At 37.6% G+C, this 25888-nt stretch overlaps 1 protein-coding gene across 3 annotated transcripts; it reads right to left on the reverse strand.

Moving 5' to 3' along the window:
* Nucleotides 1–9088: 9088 nt before the first annotated feature.
* Nucleotides 9089–25888, reverse strand: SUV39H2 (SUV39H2 histone lysine methyltransferase). Of its 3 annotated transcripts, none has more exons than XM_072653252.1 (6): nt 25572–25888; nt 22387–22532; nt 15792–16463; nt 13975–14121; nt 12738–12867; nt 9089–11716 (listed from the first exon to the last, which is right to left on the reverse strand). In XM_072653252.1, exons 1-6 carry the CDS (start codon nt 25600–25602, stop codon nt 11610–11612), a joined length of 1233 nt encoding a protein of 410 aa, XP_072509353.1. In that variant the 5' UTR covers nt 25603–25888; the 3' UTR covers nt 9089–11609. The 3 variants fall into 3 exon arrangements, with proteins under 3 accessions (XP_072509353.1, XP_072509355.1, XP_072509354.1); XM_072653253.1 differs by lacking the exon at nt 25572–25888 and adding an exon at nt 24058–25212 and having other exon boundaries at nt 10840–11716; XM_072653254.1 differs by lacking the exon at nt 13975–14121 and having other exon boundaries at nt 10445–11716.

Consider the following 25888-nt stretch of genomic DNA (forward strand, 5'->3'; position numbering starts at 1 on the left):
TATTAGGATTATTGTCTATTATTTGCTTCACAAAACACCAAAAAGCAGTTGAGGGGAAAAAAAAATGAGATTGCAGAAAGCTTTGGTATGAGACAGTAGCTAAGCTAAGCTAAGCTAAATTGTCCTAGAGAATTTTTAGGTAAACCAGAAGAGGAAAAAAGACAAATTAGGACATATGCCAGAATTTACCCTGGTAGAACAAAACATGGCTCTAAAATTTTCTAACTGGGTTTTATCTGTGCATACGCTAAGATCATACAAAATTACTTGTTTGATACAATCACAGAGTTAACATTGTTCAATGATCCTCTGATAATTAGTGACAAGGCATAAAAAAGACTTGCCTGCCAGAGATGTGCATTACTATCATGGATTTTCTGCCTAGAGTTCAAATGGATTGAGAAAGGAAGGGTTGCCTACAAAACATTCATTCTGAAGGGTCTAAGACTGAATGAGGGAAAATTACACCCTTTATTTCAATATAATTGATTTCCTTTGTAATGTGTATTTTATGCATTTTAAAAATTCTTCTGAGAAGGGGCCCATATGCTTCACCAGAGTGCCAAAGAAGTCTGTGATGCATAACATATTAAGGATCCCTGCTATAAGTAAAGTTCTCTGTATGTTCCTCTTTGTGGATGATACTGTGTTGATATTATCAAGGAATATTGTAGTGCTTGTTCAGTGTGTGTGCATGTGGCCATGCAGAATCTCCTAAAGAAAAATTGAGTGGACGAAGAATATATATTGGCCAGATTGACTTGCAGTTCCATGGACAAACTATCCTACTGAGTACACTCATCAGTATATGTATCTTAGGCACTGAAGATAAAATGAGCCCAGAAATGAATAGAAAGGCAGTAGGTTAAATATGAAATTATTGGAAAGTGTTCAACTTGGGAATCATGAGAACTCACATTTAAACTCTGGTTCTGCCACTTTCTGCTTGACTTCGCATAAATCACCTAATGTCTCTGGGTCTTAGTTTCTGCATCTATAAAAGTAAAGTGTTGGACTAGATAACATCTAAGGTCTTTTCCTGCTCTAAATATATTGCACTTGGAAACTTGTGCGGCATTTTCAGTGACTCCAAGTTAGCTTTTAAACACGCATCCTGGTAAGGCCATATCACTATGGTATCATGGAAAAGAATGCTTTCAAAAGAATGAAAATTTCAGATAACACAAAAGTAATGGAAAAGATAGAAATACAGTGCAAGTGCATGTTACCAATGACTTGTACATAAGAAGTGGCATAAAGCATCAAAGGCATTTATGACTGAAAAAAGCAAGTAAGTCAATTATGTAGCAAAAATCATGGATAACAAATGGTTAGCCCAATTAACATACTGACACCTATGAAGTATTAAAGAAGCTAGAGCAAGACCTCAGGGTTGTTGTGATCTACAGGACTTCCATGTGCTTTCCTAGAAGGATATGGAAAGTAATCTTCCACAGAAATCTTTCAGTGGCTCATGTTATGTGAAATTGATCCTGGGATCTCAAATCCTATGTCAGTGAATTACAAGGTCAGAAAGGTCATATGGTAGGAAGGTTTCTAACATAAAATCCTTAATAGAAAGTATGTCCATTGTCCAAGGAGTATTGTAAATTTGGAGCTGGCTGCAAGGTAATTAATTTTAAGCTTCAGTGACTTGTAAAAACCATCTGCTAAAGCATATAGGACTCATAGTTTGTGTCAGTGGAGGAAGCACTGCCATATTAATAAAATCACAGATCCTTGAAGTATTGAAATGTGGGCAAAAATCATACAGAATGAGAAGGCATAGATGGGTTGTGATCTGCATCAAGAAAGGGATATCCATACCTAAGAGGAAGGAAGGCTAGATACCACTTTCTCTCCTTTCCCTTTTTCTCTAGGAGCAAGCATGCAGGAAAGTGAGTTGAACAATATAAATTAAACCAAGTACATCTCTTTTGTATAGCCTGCAATTGAATACCTCAGTAGATATATGATCTTAACTGATAAGATTATTCTTCCAGTGGTGCAGATGGTAGCTTGTCCCTGCCTTTCCATCCTGTGTAGTTCTTGTCCATGATCTTCTATCAAGGATCTTCTCAATGTACAAGAGACCTTCCTCTAAGTCTTGTAACATTCTATGGGTGCAATATTTAGACTGTTATTTCTCTATTTCTTACTCTTACTATATAACTAGCCCAATTCCCTTTCAGCATATGGTTCCTGGATGATATCTCACACCATTTCTCAAACATAAGTCATCATTAGTAATACGCTGTTACACCAGTCTTATTTGCCCTTTGGGTTATCACATTTTTGATCCATCAAGGGTTATGGCATTCCATTATTCATTGGCAAAAATCATCACCAAGTATCACCAAGACTATTGGTGTTTTTAAAAAAACGATTTTGTTTTAGGGAGTTATTCTGAAGGATCTGTCGGGATTGTGTCAGGGAGATATAAATTCAAATCCTATTTCTGAAGGGAGTGGCTTGGAATAATTAAAAATGTTTTATAATTTCCAGTCATATCCATATAGCTCTCTTCCTCCAATTCTAGCTGAAATTTTACCATTAGAATTCACTTATATTAATGAATCTACAAATCAAGAAATATTTATTAGTTGACTGTTATATAAAAACCATTATGCTATGCTTGAGGCATATCAAGATAAAATGTGTATAATCTTTATCCTTCAGGATTTTACTGGCTAATTGGGTTGGACAGGATGATGAAACATATGTCATGACACAGAGGTAAAGGAGAGATCAAGACAAAGTGACCTAGATAAAGTTGAGGACAGAGAAACCATTTTCAGATAGGATCCAGGGACATTTTCAGAGAAAAGAGCACCACACTTGGTTCTTGATAGAAGAGTATGTTCATAGATGAGGTCTGCACAAAGGTAAACTGAGAAATGGAAAGAGTAAATAGACTTAATTTGGCAGGAACATTAAGTACATTAAGAGAATGTGAAATAAGCTACAAAGTTAGAGTATAGCCATATCACGAAAGGCTCAATATGCTAAGGCTAAAGAGCTTGGACCTCAGCCTAAAGGGAGTCATTAGGGAACCATTTGGCAGGTATGGAAAAAATGGATTTGAGAATGGAAGAGACTGAGGGTAAGGGGATGAATTAGGAGAATATTACAAAATCTTAGTGAGAGATAAGAACCAGAACTAGGATAGCAATACAATTGAAGATATAATTCTGATGAAATATTGACTGGGAGAATGGTGATGCCATTAACAAAAACACAAAAAATGAGAAAAGTATTACAGGAAGAAAAATATTTTGTCCATAATTTTGAGTTTAAGGTACTGATAAGTCTCCAGTGTTTGATGTAGGATTTAAGCTCAGAAAAACAGGCTAATTATATAGATTTGGTAGTTATCTGGATACGGCTGACAATTTAAGGGAGAGATTGTATAGAGGAGCCCCAAGGACAGAACGCTGGGCAACAACCCTGTTTAGGGAAAGGAGAACCTTCTAGGGAAAGAGCCTAAGAAGTTGTCAGAAGAACCAATAGTTCTTAGAATAAATAAAAAATAGCACTTATATGGTGTTTTAAAGTTTGTAAAGCACTTTACAAATATTTTATTCTCTCAACCACCCTGGGAGGTAGTTACTATTATTACCTCCATTTTACATATAAGGAAACTGAGAGTAAGTGAACTGATAAACATCTGAGGTAGGACTTGCATTTATGTCTCCCTGATACAATCCACTGTATCACCTTGTTGCCTCTGACCTAAGAAGTGTTAAGAAAAGGCAGGCTGGTCAGCAATGTCAAATTACACACAAAGGCCAAGCAAAAAGAGAATTAGATCCTGGTAATTATGATTTATGAGTTAACATATATTAAATTAATATGAGTTAATAACGATCTTAAGAAACAGCTTTAGTAACTTTATCAGGCAATTAGTGCAAATTCACTTAATCAGCTTAGATGAGATCATGGCAATCTTGTCGGATAGAAACAGGAAAAAATGAGGTAATTTGGAGCATGGGTCACTATAGAGGAAAACATGTTGCTTAAATGATGGATTTTAGAGAATTGCGACAGCAAAAGGATGCTAGGTATCTAGAGGAGTGGAAAGGGGGTACAGGAAGAGGCTGAAAGGAGGGAACCCTAAGGCAAACTGCAATTTTATTCAAGAAAAAGTCCTACCTGTCTTGACATGAACATTTCCATTATTCTGGGCTTAAGTCTAATAGAGGAGCTCAACCAGTCCCACCCCAAACTTTGATAATCTTACCTTCCTGCCTCCCAAAATCTGCGTGTTTCTTTTGAGAAGGATCCTGTCCTATCTTTAGTTCACTTGTTAACTACCTCTAATCAAATGGATAGTAATAGGATGCATTACAAGGAGAGTACTATCTTATAGAATCCAATTATATATAAAGTATTTTTCCTGTATGACTCCTGTATGTATCTTGAGGACTATTATATTACGCATTTACATCGATCTATAACATTTCTCCTTCCCCTTACTGTATCACATTGTTAGTTTTTTTTTTTTTGGCAAGGCAATTGGGATTAAGTAACTTGCCCAAGGTCACACAGCTTCTAAGTGTCAAGTGTCTGAGGTTGGATTTGAACTCAGGTCCTCTGGATTCCAGGACTGGTGCTCTATTCACTGTGTCACCTGGCTGCCCCAGGTGACACTTGGAATTTTTTTTAGAAAAATGCTGAGTAATTTTGTAAAAATCAGGTCTCATTAAAAGCAGCTAAGTGGAACAATGACTAGAGGACTTCCTAGAGTTAGTTAGATATGAGTTCAGATCTGGCCTCAGACACTTACAAGCTGTGTGGCTCTGGGTAAGTCATTTACCTTATGTCTATCTCGAGTTACCATAACAGTAAAATGAGGACAATAATAACACCTGCCTCACAGCGTTCTTGTGAGGCTCAAATGAGATTTGTAAAGTGTTTTCCTATCATTTATGTTACAATAAAATTTTACTTGTTTGTTTTGTCCCCCAACATATTGTTTACTGTTATCTCCTATGCCAGCTTCACTTTAAGTCATCAAGAATTGAAATATAAAGGTGATTTAATTTGAAGAATTTTTTGGAGTTTTTAAAAATTTTTCTGCTCCATTGTCCACAATAGCTGCGCACATAAAATCAGACTCCTTAATGGTGGTCTTTTTGTTTATTATCAACACTGAAAGGCAAGGTGACTTCCCCTAAAATGTTTCTCCTTTAGATTCTTGTGAGTAGACATATCATTATTTATACTTGTATCCTAGCTCCTAGCAGAGTAACTGGAACATAGTACATACTTCATGGACTTTTTGAGGAAAACCTGCAAACCATAATCCATTTAGTAGCAACTTCCTTACATCTTCTGGTTATGTTTGGAACATGAATATTAAAAAAAAAAATTCAGAATGCCCACATTTATATGTTGAAACGTATGGGTCAGGATCAAGAAATGAAAGAGGCCAAAGGCTTAAAGACTATACCAAAGTCTGATGCCTATACATACATCAAGAGTACTTTTTTTTCAAGAGGGGAATTGGAAGGCACTGCAGAGTGGGTTTCAAACTTGAAGGTGGAACCAGGTGAAAATGTAACTGGGCAATGTTTTAACAAAATAAATTAAAAAATACAATGTAATGCTAATTTGTGGTTTTCTAAGTCAACATGTGGCTGACAGGAATCCATTTCTATTTGAGTTTGACCCTGCTGCTGTGGAAATGAGCGGCACTACATAATCAGAAGGAAAAGAAGATGACCATGTTTTAACACAGAGGAGGTTTCCAATGTGGGAAGTAATTTCAGAATCATCTATTTATATGGAGTCATACCATCCACCTAACAAAAGGATCAAAATTATATTGTATTAGAAAAAAAAATAAGAAAATTGGTATACATTTAGAACAGTGACCACCTGATACTCAGAAATGTTACTAACACTGAAAATGAATAACTGATAAAGGTACAGACTTTTGAGTATTACCCTTTTTCACATGAGTTTCACTGATATAAAGCAAGTATCAGAATGAGGGAACAAAAATAGCCAAGACACCACCTTAGATAGCAAATTCTTGTTTTCCTTGACAAGAAGACTGTAGCCAAGAGAAATGCCAGTTTATAATATAAACTCATTTGCAAAACCCTAACGATACTAGATTATGGGTAACATTGCTCAATAAAACAACAAAGAGAAGTGAAGAAGAAAATAAGTTTGTAGAAAGTCTGGTATGACATCTCCTTTAAGCCAGTTATTTTAAGAGTAGTTAAAAGATTAAAGTAGAAGGAGAACTGATAAAAATGAAAAACATCTACCAACTAAAACAAACTATGTTCATCAATTATCATGGAGTGATCATATTTAATCTCAAATATCTCAGTTCTCAATATGCATAAAGAACAATAAAGGTGGGAAGAGCACCTGGATCAAACCAAGTACAGAAATGTCCACAATAACATGGCGACACAATATCACTTCTATCTGAAAAGATAACTAGGTGCTGGAAGACTGGGGTGTGTGGAGGAATCAATAGCTTATTGCATCAGAAAAGAATATCAACAAACTATTTGCCTACTTTAATTTTCTATAAAATCTTTCTGGAGGATCCATACATCTATTAGCATTTATTAAACACTTACCTATATACAAGGTACTTTACTACAGGCTGAGGATACACATAAAGAAAAAACTGGTACTTGTCTTTCAGGAGGTTCTTAAGCATATCTTCGATCAAAGTTCGAAAAGGAAGCAACCTGCCGTTTGCAAACTGTGTTCTACAGCCAATTAAAATCACATATGCAATTGATTGAAAGGTTCAAAGAATACACTATCTACTTGCAGTAGAGCAAAATGCAACCTTAAAAATTCCAGTTCAGCAAGGTGTCACCCATGCATAAGTTAAGATAATATAACTGCAACAATAGAGATAAAACTTTGTTGGATGATCTGATTAGTATCAAGGCATAAAACAGGAGATGTACACCAAAGGGTTTTGTTACTGTCAAGTACAGTGCATAGTGTAGAAACCAAATGAAAGAATGATTCCCTGTGGATGGTGAGATCTTTCAGAGGCTCTTCTTTATAGATGACTTCCATTTAGTACTGAACATCACAGAATCTCCTTAAATGAGATCCACAATGCTCATAATTTTAGTTTAATTATCTATGAGAAAAAACAAAGTTGATAAAGACTGCCTATTCTCTGGATTTTAATATGTAGCTAAAGAGACAATCCACCGAGCTGGTCCGAACTTGAATAGGAATAAGATAGCAGGATGGATTCCTTTAGAAGTTTCACAGAACTTTTAAAGACCCCGAAACAAAAACCTCCCTTTATCACCAATATTCTTCTAGTGATGCTGTTAGGGCTTCAATTCATGGGACTACCATCCTCAAGGAAATAAAACTGTGAGTCAATCAAAGCTCAAAAGAGATGGAGAGATCACTGTAGGTGGGCCTAAACAAGCTGCAGCAAATTACCAGTAAGGACTTGTGCCCAAGAAGAGGCATAAAAAATACCATCCAGGAGATCGATGATTGGAAAGAGAAGTGAATCAGTCATATGGCTAGAGTAAGAGCTAACATTTAGACAACCTAAATGCTAAACTGCTACTAGTCTAATGTTGAGACATAATTAAAAAGCAGGCCTCTAATACATTCAATGAACCTCTCATGAAAGGATTTGGCTAAGAGTTACATAGGATAGAAAGGTGTTGATGACTTGTACCACTGGAGGGAGTAATTACATTGATGAAATCACAAGTCCACTTAAGAATCACTGTTTTTATACATTTGAGTAGCTATATCTCGTAAATCTAGAGAGTAGCTATCTCTAGTAATTTCACTGTAGCCACATACTAGAAATCCAATGAATCTGAACTCAGGTCTAAATATATACCTATACTAACTATTCTATTTACAATCCAATACAATACACAGGTTGTATTTTTTGCTTTAAAGAAATAAAGAGGCTTCCTACAGAGAGGTAATTCCACTTTGAAAAATAATAGCTTCTTTGGTCCATCTATTTGATCCATCTATTTTTAGGACTTAATTTTACTAGCTCAGATTCCAGGATGTCTTTTGCTTTGGTGTTTAACTCCTCTAAAACTTACTTGAATTATTTTGGGAGTTTAGTGTTCAGTTTATAATTTTAATTAAATGTTAGCCTTTTCTGTTTTGTGAGTATAAATTGTATCATGAATAAGATTTTATGTAGTCTAGTAAAGTTAATAGAAAGTAAAGTTTTAGGTTGCACCAAAGATCTGAAATGTCTAGGGGAGAGCAGCCAGGATGGGGAAAGGCTTAAAAAGTTCCATGATACAGGAAGTGCAGTTGAAAGAAATGGAAAATTTTTAAGCTTAGACGAAGAATGGGAGATGTGATGACTGTTTTCAATACTTGAAAAAGCTATATATAGATATAGATATGATGACTTGAAAAATACTAGCTATATGGATTAGACCTGTTCTGCTTGGATCCACCAGGAAAAACCAAATTTTAAGTTTTAAGAGTAGTAGGGAAAATGTTACCAAGAGGCAAATTCCAGTCTGTTACAAGGAAAAACTTACAAATGTTTTGCAGTGGGCTGCTGTAAGAGATACTGGGTTCCCTTCACTGGAGGGCTTCAAGCAAAGGCAAGGGGTTGGAGCAACTGTCTTACAGAGACCCCTTTCACTTCTGGAGTAAAGTGATCAAAAGAATCTAAGAGGTGATATGGCACAATAGAAAGAATTATTAGATTTGGAATCAGAGAACCTGGTTCAAATCCTCTCTATCAATCTTTGCCTACTTCAGTTTCTTAATCTGTAAAATGACGGAGTGGATTAGGTAACCTCTAACATCCCTTTTAGTTTTAAATCTGTGATCCTAAAATCCATAATCCTGTGACCCAAGGCTTTAAAATGGCCAGTAAAATAGGTGTGAATTTAAACAAAGATGATAGCTTGCTTTTAAAAACAAAACTAAACCTTAAGTCCCTGATAAATCAGCTAAGTTTCATCTCAGTATATTCAGAAATACGTCAGTGCTTTTCTGCCTCACTCAGGGATCACTAAAATAAGGTGCTTAAACAGAAACAATGATACTTTATGGTAAGTAGAGATGTACTTGAACAACATCAGAATCCAAACTAAATTAAATTTATTTTGTTAAAAACTATGGAAAAAATGCTTTAAAAATCACTAAATACAAACTAAAATTTGCATATCTATTAAAAAAAAAACATTCCTGAGATTACCAACTGTGTATTTCTAACACAGTTCTGTTTACATACACTGAAAACAATGGAGTTAGTATAACCTGTACATTAGTTTAATTTAAACTTCATAAAAATCTTACATTGGAAAATCACCTATGTTTGAAAAATATCAAATTCCTAAGGCTTTAAAATAGCCATCAAAATAAACAAAATTTAGGTAACTGCCAAATTATATGGTGGCTAGCTAAATGGTAAACACAAATCACTATTTAAAATGGCAAGAAACCACAGTTATTTTGTCTAAACAGTGTTGCTACATTTGTCTGGCTGCATAATAAATTCTGGTTTTGATAATAGTATAATGGAGCTCAGATACTTCTAATCACAAAGGCCCATTTATCCATATTTTGTTTTTAAAATAAAGAGGCAAGATCTCATGAAATATTTAACATTTTGAGAAGTAAAAATGCACTAACAATTACTTAAAATTACATCTTTAAAAGGAAAGGCCCCTTCATTCTCTCAAGATTCAACCAATAAATAGCAGCCTAAGCATAAGCTTAAGCCTAAGTCTGTGAAGCCAGTACTGCCCCTGCTGACTAATGACACATAAATGATTTGTGAGCAGACACACAAAAGTCCTTTCCAGTTAGCCATTTTAACTCTGGTTCCAAGTCCATAAACATAACCTAAATTATAATGAAATTTTTTAAACGCAACAGTTGTTTTGCTCTCTGGCTAACCACACACTCCTTAACAAAAAGTGATTTCATAAACAAGTGGCAGATTTTCCCTAGTTTGTGTCATACAGAGGCAAACAGGATCTAAGTTGCTGTTATGTTCATTGTGTCCCAGGCAAGTTTTGAGTCATTGCAGTTAAGGAAAAGAGGCTTGGGCAGACCTGGTTAGGAATCAGTGAACTGCATCTGTTTTGCACCATTTGTTTCCATGTTGAACATCATGATTAGAATCGAAAACAAGTCAATCCCAGAACCAGAAATATGCAGCTGAAAAATTATTCAACTTTTAGGTGTTCCCATGTGATAAAACTGTTCTTTTTTTTCTTTACAGTTTTAATCCTAGCCCCACAATTCAGAAACACTATGATAAAACTATTATTGGCCAAGCCAAACTTAGCTTTCATGATCATGTTTTCACTAGGTTCATGGTACAGAACATCAGCCTAAAATATATATCACTTTTAAAAATGAAAAGCCTGCAGAAAATATAAAAATTATTACTATAGGTTTAACAAAGCATGTACATTAAAACTTGTCTGAATAAAGGTGTAATACTAATGTATTAGAAAAATTTGCTTATTATGAAACAATAGCAAATATGGGAATACACAAAATACTTTGGCGGACATCTGGTTATAGTATACAGATCAGTAGTTCTCAAAAAGGTTCTTGCAATTTTCAGTGGAGTTATGAGGGAGTTTCAGGACGTATATCTGTTCTTCTGAGGAGTGCTGCAAGGGGCTTTTGATGCTACTATACCAGTTGACAGAAACTTTCCCTGTGCTCCTTTTTGTCCCACATAATTATGATGGCCAGCCATTCAGTATTTTGTAAAAGATTATTGTTGTATATGAAAAAAAGTTTAAGAACTACTAGTAAAAGCAGAAAAAAATATCTTATATGCTACAAAATTCTCTAAAGTATGAAATCAAGATATTTAAATTCTATTGTTTTCCATTTAATTTTACACCTTAGCAAACATTAGGATCAGTAAGTAACTTGTCAATTTGTTTTAATAAAAATTAGAAAAGAGTATAAAATTTGATATCACCTATTTTCAATCAGTACATACACAGTATGTATGACTGTTAAACAGGTGAATAAGGATGCCATATAAATTACATTAACAAAAATAGAACTTCTTTTACATTGTCCAAATTAAATAAACTAACTATATTTAAGATTTCTCAACAAACTGAATGTTAGTCTTAAACTGATAACACTTACACATTCGAAAGCAGCATTTTCATAACTAAACTTGAGTATGTAAGCTCCATGGGGGCAGGGATGGTATCTTCTCTAAAGTTTTTCCCGCTCCCAGTGCTTAGCATGGTGCTCCCCACAGTTAGTGCTTAATAAATGTTTGTTGAATAAAAACCCTAATTCATAAGTAGTTTTGTTTTCCTAATGGGTATGACATCCAACTACTAAGCACTGACATTTTTGACCAGTCTGTAAGATCTACTCTTGTGACCCTGTGTTTACCCTTTCACATTAATGAGCATCAGTAAGGTCTTTGGCTAATGTGGTTTTGAAATGAGTTGTAAATTAAGAAAACATGAGGCATAACAACCTTGATTTAGCATATGCAAAAATATCCCAAATGCTTAAATATAAAAAAAAAATTCATTTTCTAAAATGGGATTTAAGTAAAAAACAAACAAAAAGAACCATGACATTTATCTTTAGACCTATCTCCTGAAAACTTAGTTGAGGTAACCTCTGCAAGACACAGATCCACACTTGCACACAGTTCTGACCCTCTTTTTGGCTGGGCTGAGGTCAATAGACTCTGAAGATATATCTCCAGAACCTGAATACATGGGGGGAAAAACACAGGAAAAAAGAGAGTTGGTAATTAGAATACTGAATCCTTTATTATTAATTTTAAAGACTGTTCTTAATATACATTTTGAATATCTGATTAATACTAACATCAATGAAGGTAATTGTCCTATTTACATAACTAACTAGAGGACAGAAGTAGCTGCAAGGTAGCAAAATAATCTTTAAAAACTATTCCGAGAATAATATAGATGTTCTTCTCTTAAGGATTTTGTACTTAGTATTTTTCAATCATCGATTAATAAGCAAATAGAATTATATGATATAATTCAATGAAAATAAAGATCATGAAGATTAATTGTTCTTACAGGGAGGTAGGATGATTGAATTAAACACACACAAAGTAACAGATCCAGAGTGTGGAATCAATTTTTGTTTAGTAGGAATGGACATCTGGAATAATGCAAATCACTGGGAAAATGACTGAATTATACAATATTTATTTAATATACAACCTTACACAGGAAGGTTAAGTTGTACATAAAATGTTAAGAAGCTCATTCTAAAGAAAAATATTAAAAATAACTATTTTGCTGCTTAAATTTTAACTTAAAAAAACCTTTAGATACAAATAGGAGCTAAGTTTTTATGTGGTTTAGTAACTTTTAGTCTTTTGAGACTACAACAAAAAAGATTTTATAACATTTCCAAAAAAATTAAAATACAAGTATTTTGTATAAGACATTATATTGGAGAAGGAATACAGTTTCCCTACTTGAAAGTTCTTTTGGTTTAAACACAATAAACCCATCGCTACAGAGGTGATATCCTGAGCAGCTGTATAGGTATAATGTAAAGGTTACCAAAATGAGTCAAGAGTCCTACTCCTGTGACTTATTACCTGTATGACTATGGCTAAATTAAACCTAAGTTTATTCAGCTACAAAGTAATGGGGTAGAACTAAATATAAAGGTCCTTTCCAAGTCTGATTCTATTCTGTACCCAAAACTATTTAACTTAAGTCATATCCATAAAAAAATCATCATACCTTTCATTTGATAATCAAAAGTAAGTTCTTCTCCAGGATGTATTGTTCTCGTGGAAAACAGTGCTATTCGAGGAAGGCGAGTATCAAGGTTATCAATGAAGACGTTGAACACCTGAAGATTTGGGTCACACTAAAAAAGGAACATTAGAATTACATGATCATTGCTGTTACATATACAGAAGCATCTGATTTAAAGCCAGATAAATGCCACATGAAATTTTTATTTTCCCAGGGCCTTGTTTTTAAATTCCTTTTTAAAATTTAATTGCTTTTCACACGGATAAAGGACTAAGTTAAACTTCTTAGAGCCTCAATTTAGGGTTCCAGGGTGTCTCAGTGCTCAAAGAAAAAGCTGAGGAACCCACTGCTTCCCCCACACTTAATTTATAAGCTATATGGGAGAGGGGATAAAGCCCATATTTTGTTTAGCAAATAAAACTAGATATTTTATACATTTTTATCTCAGTATTTCTTGAGATACTTCAAAAGATTCATGATTTCATCAGTGTGTGTACTCTCCCCACCAATGCAGATTGAAAACTCTCCACTGTTTGGTCCTGTTGAACTGCTATAACCAAACAAATTCAAATTCATCACTTATTGAACAGCCTTCTGGTGATGAATGTCTCTGCACCGCCTAGGTTGGTTTTTAGGTAACAGACATATATACTACATCACCCAGTCTCCTACCTGAAACACTGTCAACTTTGTATAAACAATGTCAGACTTTGTCTCTGCTATCACCACAACAAAGTGAGACATGAACACAGAACTTTGCCAGACATTAGTTATGTTAGTGTTTAATTTCATGGATCTCAAATTCACCACTAAACAAAGTTTACCTTAAAATAGGTTAAGTGGATCTAATCAGTGGATTTGGAAGAATTTCCAGCGTTTTTCTTAAACCAATTATACCTGAACTAATAATTTGGTATGTTTCCCCCCCAAGTTTGTAATCTCACTTGCTGTCTATTTAAAACAGCAATAATACAATACCTTAACAAAGATTCTATGTGGAAGATGTAAAAATGTTATAAAGCACTCTGGAAATACAAAGCCCTGTATGAGTGATCACCTCATTCTTAAAGCCTTGTTTTAAGGAACTGGGTAGTTTTAAGTCGAAATGATTCTTGGTAGTAAATAATAAAAAAAATCAAAAATTTTAAAGTAACAAGGTGAAATTCTTGGCCCTCTAATTTTAAAAAATCCTGTTTATGCTTGAAATGATACTTCTTACACTATGATTCACAAAATGAGACACATTTCCATATCGAGCTGCATCCACTGTGAATTCATCAGATTCATAGTCCAGATCAAAGAGATATGTGATTCCTTTATTATCATAGAGCTGCCCCCGTCTCTCAGCTTCTTCACTTGTGATAACCTACAAAGAAAAACTAATATATTATATAACTATTGCTGAACTAAAATAAAAAGTAATCCATATTTTTGCAAAATAATTATAAAAAAGTCAGAGATGATCTTAGTGCTGAAACCAAGGAAATTAAGCAGCCAATATTAACAGTACACCAACAATGTACAGTAGCTGTGACCTAAAAATGTTTTAAATTAGACATACACTAGCTACTCTGAAGAGTCATAGTGATTGCCCATTATCTAAACAAATTTTGAAACAAGATAGGTGGAAGAAATCTGGGAGGATCTTGCAAAAAATCTATTTTTTCTTTTTTGCAGAAATAGCTTCAGAAGAAATACATAATTTTAAAACAAATTTTACTTTTTTTTTTTTTTTTGCAAATTTTACCGTTATTTTTCCCTGAAAATAGTAAATGAAGCCAAAGAGAAAGCACACTGAAGCCTCTTATGCTTATTTCCCTTCAATAATCTGTGAATATGGTCCCAAAAGGACTCTTACCAGGAACACAGAATATTAGTTAAGTTAAATGTGCAGTGAGCAATAATAACAAAATTAAATTGTAAGTTTTTACAAAGATTTGACTGAAAAACAAAAAACATTTTCTATAGTTCTGCTTTTTATTTAATTACCCAATTAGCTACAAACCAAAAATTTCTAAAGTATAGGAAATAGAATAGCAAAAAAATAAGATCTGAAAAGGTCAAATATACTGGAGTTAACTTAAAATTGATGTAATCAGGCACCCCAGACTTAGATAAAAATGAGATTAGCTTTGTTGTCTTCAGAAGACAATATCAGACCCACCATCAACAGGAGCAGTTCTAAAGTTGAAATAGGATCGAATGTGATTGGATATGCAACCACAATCAAATATCTCTTAAGCTAGAATTTTTTGGCATAGCTATGCAGCTTGATTTTTTGCATGTCAGTAGGGAGAATGTTTGCAATTCAAAGTGAGCTATGGAACATAAGTTTTGGACTTCCATCATCATCCTTTAGGTTCACTGTTTCACAGCAAGTTGGCAGCACTGATGGACAGTTATTAGAATTTAAAATATTTAAAACAGCATCACTTCCAGTTGTGATATACTATTAGCAGGAAGTCTTTGTTTTTGAATATATCTACTCCAACACTTAAGGCTTTGTAATTTCACTGATGTGCTACTTCCCTCCATCAAAGCAGATTGCAATCCCTTTACAACCTAACGGATGGGTCTTTCAAGAGCTGCTGCAGCTAAAAAATTCATTGTCAGGCAGCCAGCATGGTGATGAACCTGTCCCCACTTAGACTGGTTCTCAAACAGACGTATTTGTCTATCACTGGGGCCACACTTGAAACTTCCTAGCTTAGTACAATTTGTCAAACTTGTGCTCCAGTGGTATACTCCTTAGTTACCTGCATGCCACAATGAAGCACCAAATTTATCAGGAGTTTTAAAATATATATTTTATTAAAAGCACCATTGCACTCCTGGTGTAAAAACAAGAAAATAGATCTGTAAATCTTTGCAAATGTCAATCACGAAATTTACCAGTCAGTACAACACTTAATGTTATTCAAAAAAATAAAATAAAGCAATTTATTAAGTAATGAGTCCTCTGAAAAAGACTATTCCCCCAAAACGTCACAATCTTGTATATATATTATTCATTACAGTCTAAGTAGTTGAACGTACCTCTCCAACATACTCCATGACAAAACTCATTCTTTTAATTTTCACAAGGGTTTTCACTCCCCAGCCACAGCCATTGCTAGTTCTAAAGATGCAAAGGGAATATGGTGTACCTTTCTGAACAATCCTATTGGGGCAGTCAGGCCCACATTTACACCGTGAGTTGCACTCATAGATCGGCGTGCCAGGTTGGATTTTTATCTGCCTTTTTTTATTGTAAGCCAAATGAACTCCAGCTTCTGCAGGGCAGCACTTCTCAAAGAAGCAATCTGTGCACATGCAACCAACTATGGCTTCATTTGTTAAATTGATTCCAGGAGCAGGTTTGTATTCATTAATGTAGTAAAAGTCTAAAGGTGGGCCTTCCAGATCCACAGTATTTTCCACAAAGATCATTCCTTTATGGTTCTTTTTTCTGTTAAGCTCTTCTTGCCACCTCTGCAGAGCTACCCTTTGTTTAGCCTTCTTTACAACATACTCAGCAATGGCAGGCTTCAGACTTTTGATATCATTTTTTAAAATGACTGCTTTGCCTGGCTTCAGCTGAGACAAATAATCACGCTGGTCATTATAAAACTGTTCAAGAAGTAATGGGCATTTGAGATTTCTTGAAGGTTCCCAAGTATTTGTAGTTTCTGGCCATCCTTTCCATTTTACAAGGTAATATTCCATATCCTTAAAATACAAGAAAAAGATGTACATTAAGCTGTAAGGTTTCAATTCAGTTCAACAATGAGGGCCTATTATGGACACAGTCTCTGGGGAAGATGTCTGGTGGTTGGGTGTTAAATTATACAAAGATGAACAAGACATAACCCCTTCCCTCACGGACCTTATAGTCAGTCTGTCAAGCGAGATAATGATATATTCACTTGAATTAAGGACTCCAAAGAGAAAACAAGCACTCATTATCATTGTTTTGACACTTGTCTAAAGGGTTTGCTCTGTGAACTTTGGATTCAGCCAGACTCTAGGTCCTCACTTGAAGACCTAGAAGGCTACATGTGGCCTCAAGGCTGCAGGTTTCCCACCCCTGGACTCTAAAGAGTATTAAAACTATTGCATCTTTAAGGGATATTACACAAAATGTGAGAATTCTCCCCATGTTTTCAAACCTCATGTTGCTGAATTTTTAATGTGACATAAAAAGTCAATTAATGTCTCAAAAGCATTGTTATAAAGTTTGCAAAGCAGTTTTATGATAGTAAGACCATGTCAACAAAAAACCCAAAGCATTTATATTTATTTCAGCAAATATTCAACAGAGTAAAAAAAAGAAATGGGTGCTTCAGACAGCTCAGCCTTTTTGACCTAATGCTGAGACTTCTTCGCAAAGGACTGGTGAAGCTGAAACCTTTATTCAATTTCTGGTCAAGAAGGAGATGTTTTATCATTTGGTATCGTTAGCTAGGAATTTTAAAGACAGTTTTCAATGATCCCTTGTCTTATAGTTTAGTCTGGATGATACTTTGATCTATATTATAATGATAATTGATGATCATAATGACCCTGAGGCACTGCAAGAATCAAATACCATCTAAAGCATTAGAAATAGTTAGTACAGCTTTATTGTAAAGGATTTTGCTGTATTCTAATTATCCTAAAACTGATAATACATACTAGATCTTCAGTAGACATTTGATGAACTCTGTACTGAGTGGGCATACAAGATTAATGTACTCTTGACCCAGACATTATGACAGGCAGTGTCCAACAGAGGTACTCTCCCACTATACCATGCTGTGGGTCAGACAACATCTGGATGCCAACATTTTACAAAGGACACTGATAAGGTGGACAATACTGAGAGGAGGGCGATGAGGCAATGAAGGGATTCAAGTGCATACCAAATGATGACCAGATGAAAGAACTGGTGATGCTGAGCCTATAAAAAAAGTGTGTGCGAAGTGTGGGAAGTACTTAACTGTCTTCAAGTATCTGAAGGGTGAGATGGACAGTGAATGAGTTAAAAACAGATGCACAATAGTTAAGTAAAACAACAATAAATGACTAAGTGCTAAAATAAGTATCAGGATAATTTGGTACTAGAGGAATGCAACAAATGGAGGATAAATGTAGAATGCAATTACTGGAATAGGCTAAAGAGATGGTATGGAACGCTGAAGGACTGGTTAGGATTTAATACGAAATAAAAAGGGGAAGAATCTAAGCTTGCAACGTGGTGTGCTACAGGGACAGGGAGAAAATGACCCCAACAAAAAAAAAAGGAGTTACAATATGGTTTAATAGAGTTAGGGTTAATAGGTACTTGCTGCATGAATTCAAAATGGGTACTCTTTCTACAAATGCAACTCTCAACCCACTCATGCCATCTTATCCTTGTTGAGCCTTGTCTATTCCCTAGGGGCTATGTCATTTTTGTCTTTTTATCTCCAACATATATCTCCTTGCATACAGTAAGCATTTTTTAATAGGCACAATAGACATACAAGGCAATCTTTTTTAAAAAATTGGAATTGGCAATCCCTGCTACCTCTGACTTTGAACAAGGCACTCTCTCTGGGTCCCAGTTTCCTTCTTTGTAAAATCATCGATCTAGAGTAAACAATTTCTTCTAGAACTAAACCATATATTCTTTGCATAAAGCGTTGGAGGTGGGGAGGGGCATCTATGTAGTCAAGGTACTAAAGGTTTTTTCTCTAGGTCTTTTACTGTTCTGTATCATTTTATGTACCAGTACAAAATCCAGGATCTCAGTAATCAATTAGCCTATCTCCTTTTCTAGTCATGCATGCTCTTGATATCTTTTATAATTGTTTTTGCAGTCCAGTCCAAGATCTCTTGTTCAATTATGGGACCAGGTCTGCGTATTGCAGTAGTTATCTTTATGGTTGTTTCTGTGATATCTGTTCTCCCTGTCCCATTCTCTTCTATCCGTATTCTACACAGATCTTCCCAAAGCAAGGTCTGACATCACTCCTCTGGTCAAGAAACTCTGGTAGTTTACTTCCTCTATCCTCTAACACAATTTCGTTTGTTTCCTTCAAATCTCAACTCAAACACCAAACCCTATGAGGTGCTTCTCTGTATGCTGCCCAAATTACCTTGTATTGACTTTATAGAGATTTTGTACATTTCTATATGGGTATGCGTTGCTTCTCTGGATGGGATATAATCTCCTTGAGGATAGGAATCATTTCAATTTCTTGTTTATGTTTGTATCCAAGGATATTCTGGATGAATGCATAGTCTTTGAGAATGCCAGCATAAAGCAAATAGCTGTGTATAGGAGGCCACAAGGACAACTGCCAAAACATTACTAGACATCTCCTAGACTACTTAGGAAGGGACAGAACGTATCCTTGAGAAACACAGGGGATGGCAGCAGTCACTGGATGTATGAATCACAGAACTGTATAGCTGGAAAGGATATCTCTACCAACCCATACCTACACAAGAATCTCCTTCATAACATACTTGATAATGGGCCTTTGCTTAAATGTCTCTAGAGGAGGGAATCCCACTACTTCCTACTCCACCTTTGCATAGTTTTTTGATTGTTAGGAATTTTACTCTTAAGTTTAAATTTGCCTTTTTGCAAATTTCAAAGAGGTAGATTTGTTGAGTGAGTGTCACTGTTCGGCGGGGTCGGAGGGGTTGTGGAGTCAGGAGAAGTCAGGGAAATGAATTGCTCAAGTTTGGAAAATGGGGAAAAGTGATAGTACTTTTGTGTATGAGAGATGATGCTAGGCAATGAGACCTGAAATGAGATTTTTTTTTAAATAGTAGTCTAAATCCTAGACTTCTGAACCATGGAATAGATTTCCAATCTATCTGCGGTCTTCACTGTAGTTCTCTCACTGCTCTTGAAATGATCTGTCTCAGTCATGTCTTACACTGAGCTTTGTGCACGCTTATTTCTTCTCCACTCACTGTCTTCACTGTTTTGTGAAATGATATTCTTCCCAAGCTTTCTCTTTAATGTTGGCCTGTACTCTTTAACCTGGTGATGCCCTGGTTTACTTGACAAGAAGCACAAATGTCTTTTGGTAAAAATGATTTCAGGGCTCTTTTGAACTCCTTGAGATAATTCTCACAGTAGTCAAATTTATCTTAAGAAATTTCTGTAATCAGCCAATATTTTTACTTTTATCTAGTTCCTATTTTTAACAACTTACTTAAAATATTTCATATTGTAATAACTCACGGTTTTCTCATTTTTCCTTCTTCTAACTTCCTTTGTTCTAAATACACACATACTGAAATGATTCCCCTTTTAATAATTAGTCACATCTCATTAAGAGTCAAATTCATTTTTGGGTGACAATTTAGTATTTTTTTTACCCCATATTATCACTCTCCTCAAAGAAAGTATTAGTGATACACAGGCATGAATCATTTAAGTAGTTTACAAGCTTTGGGACTCTTTTCTTATTCCCTGAATCATATTTTCCAGTATTTTCACTGTCTTCCCTTGTACCTACTTTCCCACTAAAGTACATGTATATCAAGGTGCATGTGATAATTTGATTTAGAGGATGTTGTCAGATTCTTTATCGACGTTTTCATCCTCTACCACAAATGTTGGCACATACAAGCTGCTACTACCTTCCTCATAGTGACCTTGCTCATGCTCATCACATGAGTATGGTAAAGGATGGTGAACATGCCACAAAATGTTTCTTATTGTCCTTGGCTGAACAATCAAACCAACTCTTTCAACTTACTTATTTGTTCCTCTGAGTGGAACCTGTGAATCACCCTTCCGTTTAGTTGATATTGTTTTCTAGTTTAGTTTACAGCATGAATGTGACTCAGTTTCTCCAGAGTTGTGTATCAATTCATTGGAAACCAGGCAAAGATCTCACACTAAAAGTACCATCAATTAAATTAATGCTAATAGGGAATCTAAAAATTTTAATTCTTAGAACCCCCTTTTCTATTACTATCACTTTTCAAACAAGACTGAAGTTTACATTGCATTTTTGTATGTTTCATGGGCCAAATGTAACAAAAGGATCACCTAAAATGCAACCTGGTGGCAATGAGTACCCATACTTAGCTAGATTGTTCCTCTGACAGTAAACATGGTCTGTTTCTGGAACTTCAGTGTCTTAAGTCTGCACTGTTAGTATAATCTTTGTAGAATTCAGAGTGACGTCCACATTATGATGCGGTATTGAAGCAGGGCACTGCTAAGGCAGAGAGTTTGTATAGTGAGGACAAATTAAGGAGAATCACGAATACTGAGGCAGAAATGTTTTCACTTTGTCCTTTAAGCAAATGGAAAGTCATCAGAGACGGTTTGAGCAGCAAAGTAATGATGACACTGTAGTGTTTTTGGAAAACAAATCTGGAAGTTTGGAGAACAGAGCAGACAAAAAAAGAATTTGGAGAGACTAATGTGGTATCTTTCTGTGAGGGGAAGAGGATTCTGACTAGAATGGTGAGAGTGGGAATAGAAAAGGGAGCAATATAAGAGATATTTGGTAAAAAACAGGGTTTGGTGACTGACCATTAATTGAACAGAGGGAATAAAAAGTAAATAAATCTGAGGCTTAATCTGGGAATAGGGAAGAACCACTGATGGATAAAGGTAAGTTAGAAGGAGATGGGTAAGTGGTTTGTAAGGGGAAAGAGTCTACTCTGAGTGGACTACATATGGGATATCATAATCATTTCTGGGTACCACCTTTTAGAAGACACTAATAAACCAGGGTGTCTCTAGAGGAAGGCAACCAGGTTGATGGAGCCCATGTAACATAAGACATAAGGACTGATTAAAGGAACTAGGAATGTTTATCACAGGGAAGAGAAGACTTGAAGGGATATGATAGTTCTCAGTTATCTGAAGGGCAGTCCCATAAGCAAGGGAGTAGAATTAGGACCAATGGGTAGAAGCTACAGAGATATGGATTCAAATCCGCATATGGAAAAATTCCTAACGATTAAAGTTATCCAAAAGTGGAATGAGATGCTTTAGGAAGTAGTGGATTCCCTACCAATGGAAAGCTTCAAACTAGGTGATATGACTTGTTGGGGATGTTGTAGAAGAGATCCCATGATTATGAATTTGCTATTAAAGATAGAATCATAGAATGTGAGCTGAGATCTTAGGGATCAAGTTTAATTCCCTCACTTTACATATGTGGAAACTGAGGCTCATAGAGGTTAAGTGACTTATCCAAAGTCATAAAGCTAGTTGGAATAGAACAAAGGCTTGAATCCTTGACTCTATCCCCAACATGTTAATGAGGTAATAGGACATTCATGTAGAGATATCTGGTAGGATTAGCTGGTAATATGTAACTGATACTCAGAAATTAACATTAAAATTAATCTGAATTTTCAGGTATACACCAACTGCAGAAGAGAAAGGTGAACCTAAAGTATGCTATGTAATAGTTATGGGGAAGCTGATTTGGAATACATTTTCTGTGGGTGAAACAGAGATGGTCAAGAACTAGCTGTAGCATTCTATAATCACCTTAAAATATTTTCCTGTTGGGACCAGAATTTAAACTTTAAAAAATGTCTTGCCTTTCCAAATTTCCAAGTTCTTTCTCATGATAAATGAAATGAAATATTGAAGTAACATCTGATTATGACTTTATTGAGGACTACACATTTGCCTTACCTTTTCTATCTTGTAGTCACACAAGTATTCCACCTCATAATTATTTAGATTCCTTTTGGTGATTCCAATCGATTTACATGTGAGCTTTTCCTTTCTACATAATTCCTGAAGAGTATCAAATGAAGCTAGGCAAGGCACACACCAAGCTACAATAAGAAAATATGATTCTCACTAATGGAATACTAAAGTTAAGAATATATACTTTTTAGTTTTTACATCTTTAGTTTTACATTCCCACCCCTCCCCCATTCTACATTGTAAAATCACATGTACACATGAATCAATGAACTTTTTCTTCAGGAGAAAACCTAAAGGTTTCCTTTATAGTTAATTATCCCATTAGATGACAACCAATGTCATCCATTACTTAAAGAAATTTCCATCAATTAGGTTGTGCTAAAATCCTTAAGCGAACATTTACATTTGTTTGTTTAATCAAGATTATGGGGCCCATTGTAACAGTCAGCACAAAGAAATATTTTTGACTTACTCATTACATTTATGTACACAATTACTTTATTAATGGAAGTTATAGGACCCCCTGGCCAACTATTAGAACATATTATAAATGTTAAAAGAAATAAGAAATTTTAAAATGAAGCCAAATGTACAGCTTTGTAATAAAGTTCTTTCTTTTCTTTAACCAACAAATGGGAAAAAGAGCTGAAAACCAAAACACGTCAAACTTACAGCATTAGTTTACAGTTTTCTCACTCTGAAAGGCTGTGAGATTTAAAATTTACACTTGTCTTGCCCATGCTGTAACATTACCATTCAATCCAGCCCTGTGATTTAATTGGTAAAATGAACTCCTGAGAGCAACAATTCCCTCCACCAATAGAGATCATACACCACTTAGTAGTCTTCTCCCCTCTCTCCCACCCCAGCACTAAGAAATCAGGTGACATGTCCAAGGTCCCAGAGCTAGAATGTGCCAGAGGCTGGACAGGACCTGGGAGGTAAGTTAGGCTCTAAGATGATAACGTGTTAACTTCACAATAAATAAACCCAAGAGTTGTACCCATAATGGATACGACATTCATTTTTCCAATGTTAATTTTTTCATTTTTGCTTTTTAAAGCAGTGTCAAAGTAATGAATGGACTGTAAGATGCCCCAAATACTGTGAAATGTGATCTTGCAATGTATACAAATCTGTTCCACTTTAAGAAAAATATATATATAGATATACTAAAATCTAAACTTATTACTAAGATCACAGACTTTGAAGGGGCCTTAAAGGTCATTTAGTCTAACTTCTTCATTTTTGCAACAGGGAAAGAAAGGCTAAGGGAGGTCAAGTGATTTACCCAAACATACAAATGAGTAAGTGGCAAAGCTAAGGTCTCAACCTAGGTCCTCCACTAGGACTCTTCATCCTAACGTAAAAATATTAGAATCCAATTATTCGTATTGCAAAAAAAAAATTCAAATCAAGACTCCTTTAAAAACAGTGATCTGAGCAAAACCTTTCGCGACTTTTAAATCCATAGTCTCTCTGGTATAATGGGGTACTGGACTAAAATGGGAGAACAGAATTCTATTCGAGGTTCTGCTAGAGAAGTTTGGGCAAAGCATTTAACCCCTTCTGTGCTTAAGATTCTTCACGGTGAAGAGGGGGCCAAATAGAAGAATTTGGAACAGAGCTCAGCAGCAGATTCAGAGTCCTTACCTTCCATACTTCCAAGCCAGTAAGAGCCACCACACCTACTCCTGTGATCTGGTATTTACAGTGGGGGATAAACCTACCTACAATACCTTTTCCCTTGCTATAATGAAGGAATATTCAGATTACTGCAGCCTCCTCACAAACACCCCCCACGTTTTCACTGCCAGCAGGTGTCTCCCACACCCAAAGATCACTTCAAGTCCTCAGCAAAGACTGGGGTCCCGGGCTCATTCGGAAGGTCCCTTACAGATCTAAAACTCTTAGAAATTCTACGCAAAGCGAGGGGCCCCTCCACCGCCCGGTGCTAAGGACACCGCATCTACTAATGGAGGAGAACTCGGTGGGTTACAAAGGACTACTCAAAATGTTCTATTTCTGTGCGGGGGCACTCCAGGGGGCCAGGAGCCGAGCGGCGCCTGCACGGTGCTCTAAATGAAAACCTTCCTGCCAGCCTAACGCTTCCCACCAGCGAAGGCTGGCTGCGGGGCGCACAAAGGCTGGCGGTTCCCGGCCCGCTCCGGGTCTACAGGAATGCCATGTGTTCCCCAAGCAGCCGCTCTAGCCCGCTGCGTCCTGGGGCGCCAAGGCACAGACCCCCGCTCCGACCTGCTTCGGTTGGGGCTCGGAAGCCCCCGGGGTGGGGGTGGGGGTCAGCTCCCCAACTCTTCGCAGCCCGGCCAAGCCGAGCGCGTCCGGCTCCCAGGACCTCCGGGCTCACGCTCCCCCCTCCCCTCCGGCCTCTCTACAGCCCCGGCCCCAAGTCCTCCCCCTCGGGACGGCCGGGACCCGACTGCGGGCCGGGGGCCCTCCCCAGGACAAACCGACAAACTTTTCCACCCCACCACATCTGAGTTCCGCAGGACCACAAAGAAGTCAAACCGCAGCCTCCCCGACCAGCCTTCGGATCCTGCTCAGGGATTAGCCAACCACTAATCCCCTCGGGGCGGCCGGGCGCCTCCCGCTCGGCCCCACACCTCGCGCCCGCCGTTCCCCCACCTCCGTTACAGTTGGGGAGCCAAAGCCGGCCCGGCGCGGGGCCCGGGGGCCCGGGGCCCGGCCAGCGGCGCCTCCGGGGCCCGCGAAACGTTGGGGCCGGGGAGGGCGACGGTAAACGGCTCCCCACCGTGCCCGGCGCGGGCTGCGGGGGCAGAGGCGCCAACCCGGCTCAGTTCCCGCGGCGTGCGCCCGAGCCTCCCGCCAGCGTGCGGCGCGGCGCGGAGAGGAGAGGGGACGGGACGGGACGAGACGGAGAGAGGGGAGAAGGAGGAAAGAAAGGAAGAGAGGAGGGGAGGAGGGAGCGAAGCTGGGGGCCGAGGGGCCGAGGCCAGCGGGACAGTGTGGGGGCCAGCCCCCGTCCCGCTCCCCACGTTGGGGTCACCGCGTCAGGAGCGGGGAGATGGCGGGCCGCCCCTCGGTATCAAGGTCTCCTTCCCGGTCCTCCAGACGCGGGGAGCGCGGCTTGGGCAGTGAGAGGTGAGACAAGCGGGGTGGGGGCAGGGACCCTCTCCAGCCCTCACCTCCTCGCGCTCCGGCCGCGGCCGCCGCCATCTTGTGGAACCTTCATTCAAACTGGCGCGGTCTGACCGGACCGCTCAGCTGGAGGGCCGAGGCCCCGCCCCTTACCCGGCTCCGAGCGACGAGCGGGGAGGGAGGAGACAGGCCCACACGTCAGGGCATGACGGGCGCCGGTGCGGCAGCGCGCGGGCTCCCCGGACCCCGTGGCCGCTGCGCCGCGGGCTTCCCCACGGTGCCGAAGCGGGCCCTGGAGGGCGGCTGAGGCCGCGCGGCGGGAAGCGCGAGCTCCTCCCCTCTCCCGGGCCCCGGAGAGCAGATC

Source organism: Notamacropus eugenii, chromosome 3 (assembly GCF_028372415.1).
Source record: "Notamacropus eugenii isolate mMacEug1 chromosome 3, mMacEug1.pri_v2, whole genome shotgun sequence".
Classification (NCBI taxonomy): Eukaryota; Metazoa; Chordata; class Mammalia; order Diprotodontia; family Macropodidae; genus Notamacropus; species Notamacropus eugenii.

Bases quoted from the DNA above. Each gene is read 5' to 3' on its own strand.
- SUV39H2 (XM_072653252.1), bottom strand. From the start codon at position 25,602: ATGGCGGCGGCCGCGGCCGGAGCGCGAGGAG. The intron at 14,122-15,791 runs GTACGTTCAACT...TTTTCTTTGTAG, and splicing joins TCATGGAGTATGTTGGAGAG to GTTATCACAAGTGAAGAAGC. The intron at 12,868-13,974 runs GTAAGAAGTATC...TTCCTTTTTTAG, and splicing joins CTCATTTTGTGAATCATAGT to TGTGACCCAAATCTTCAGGT.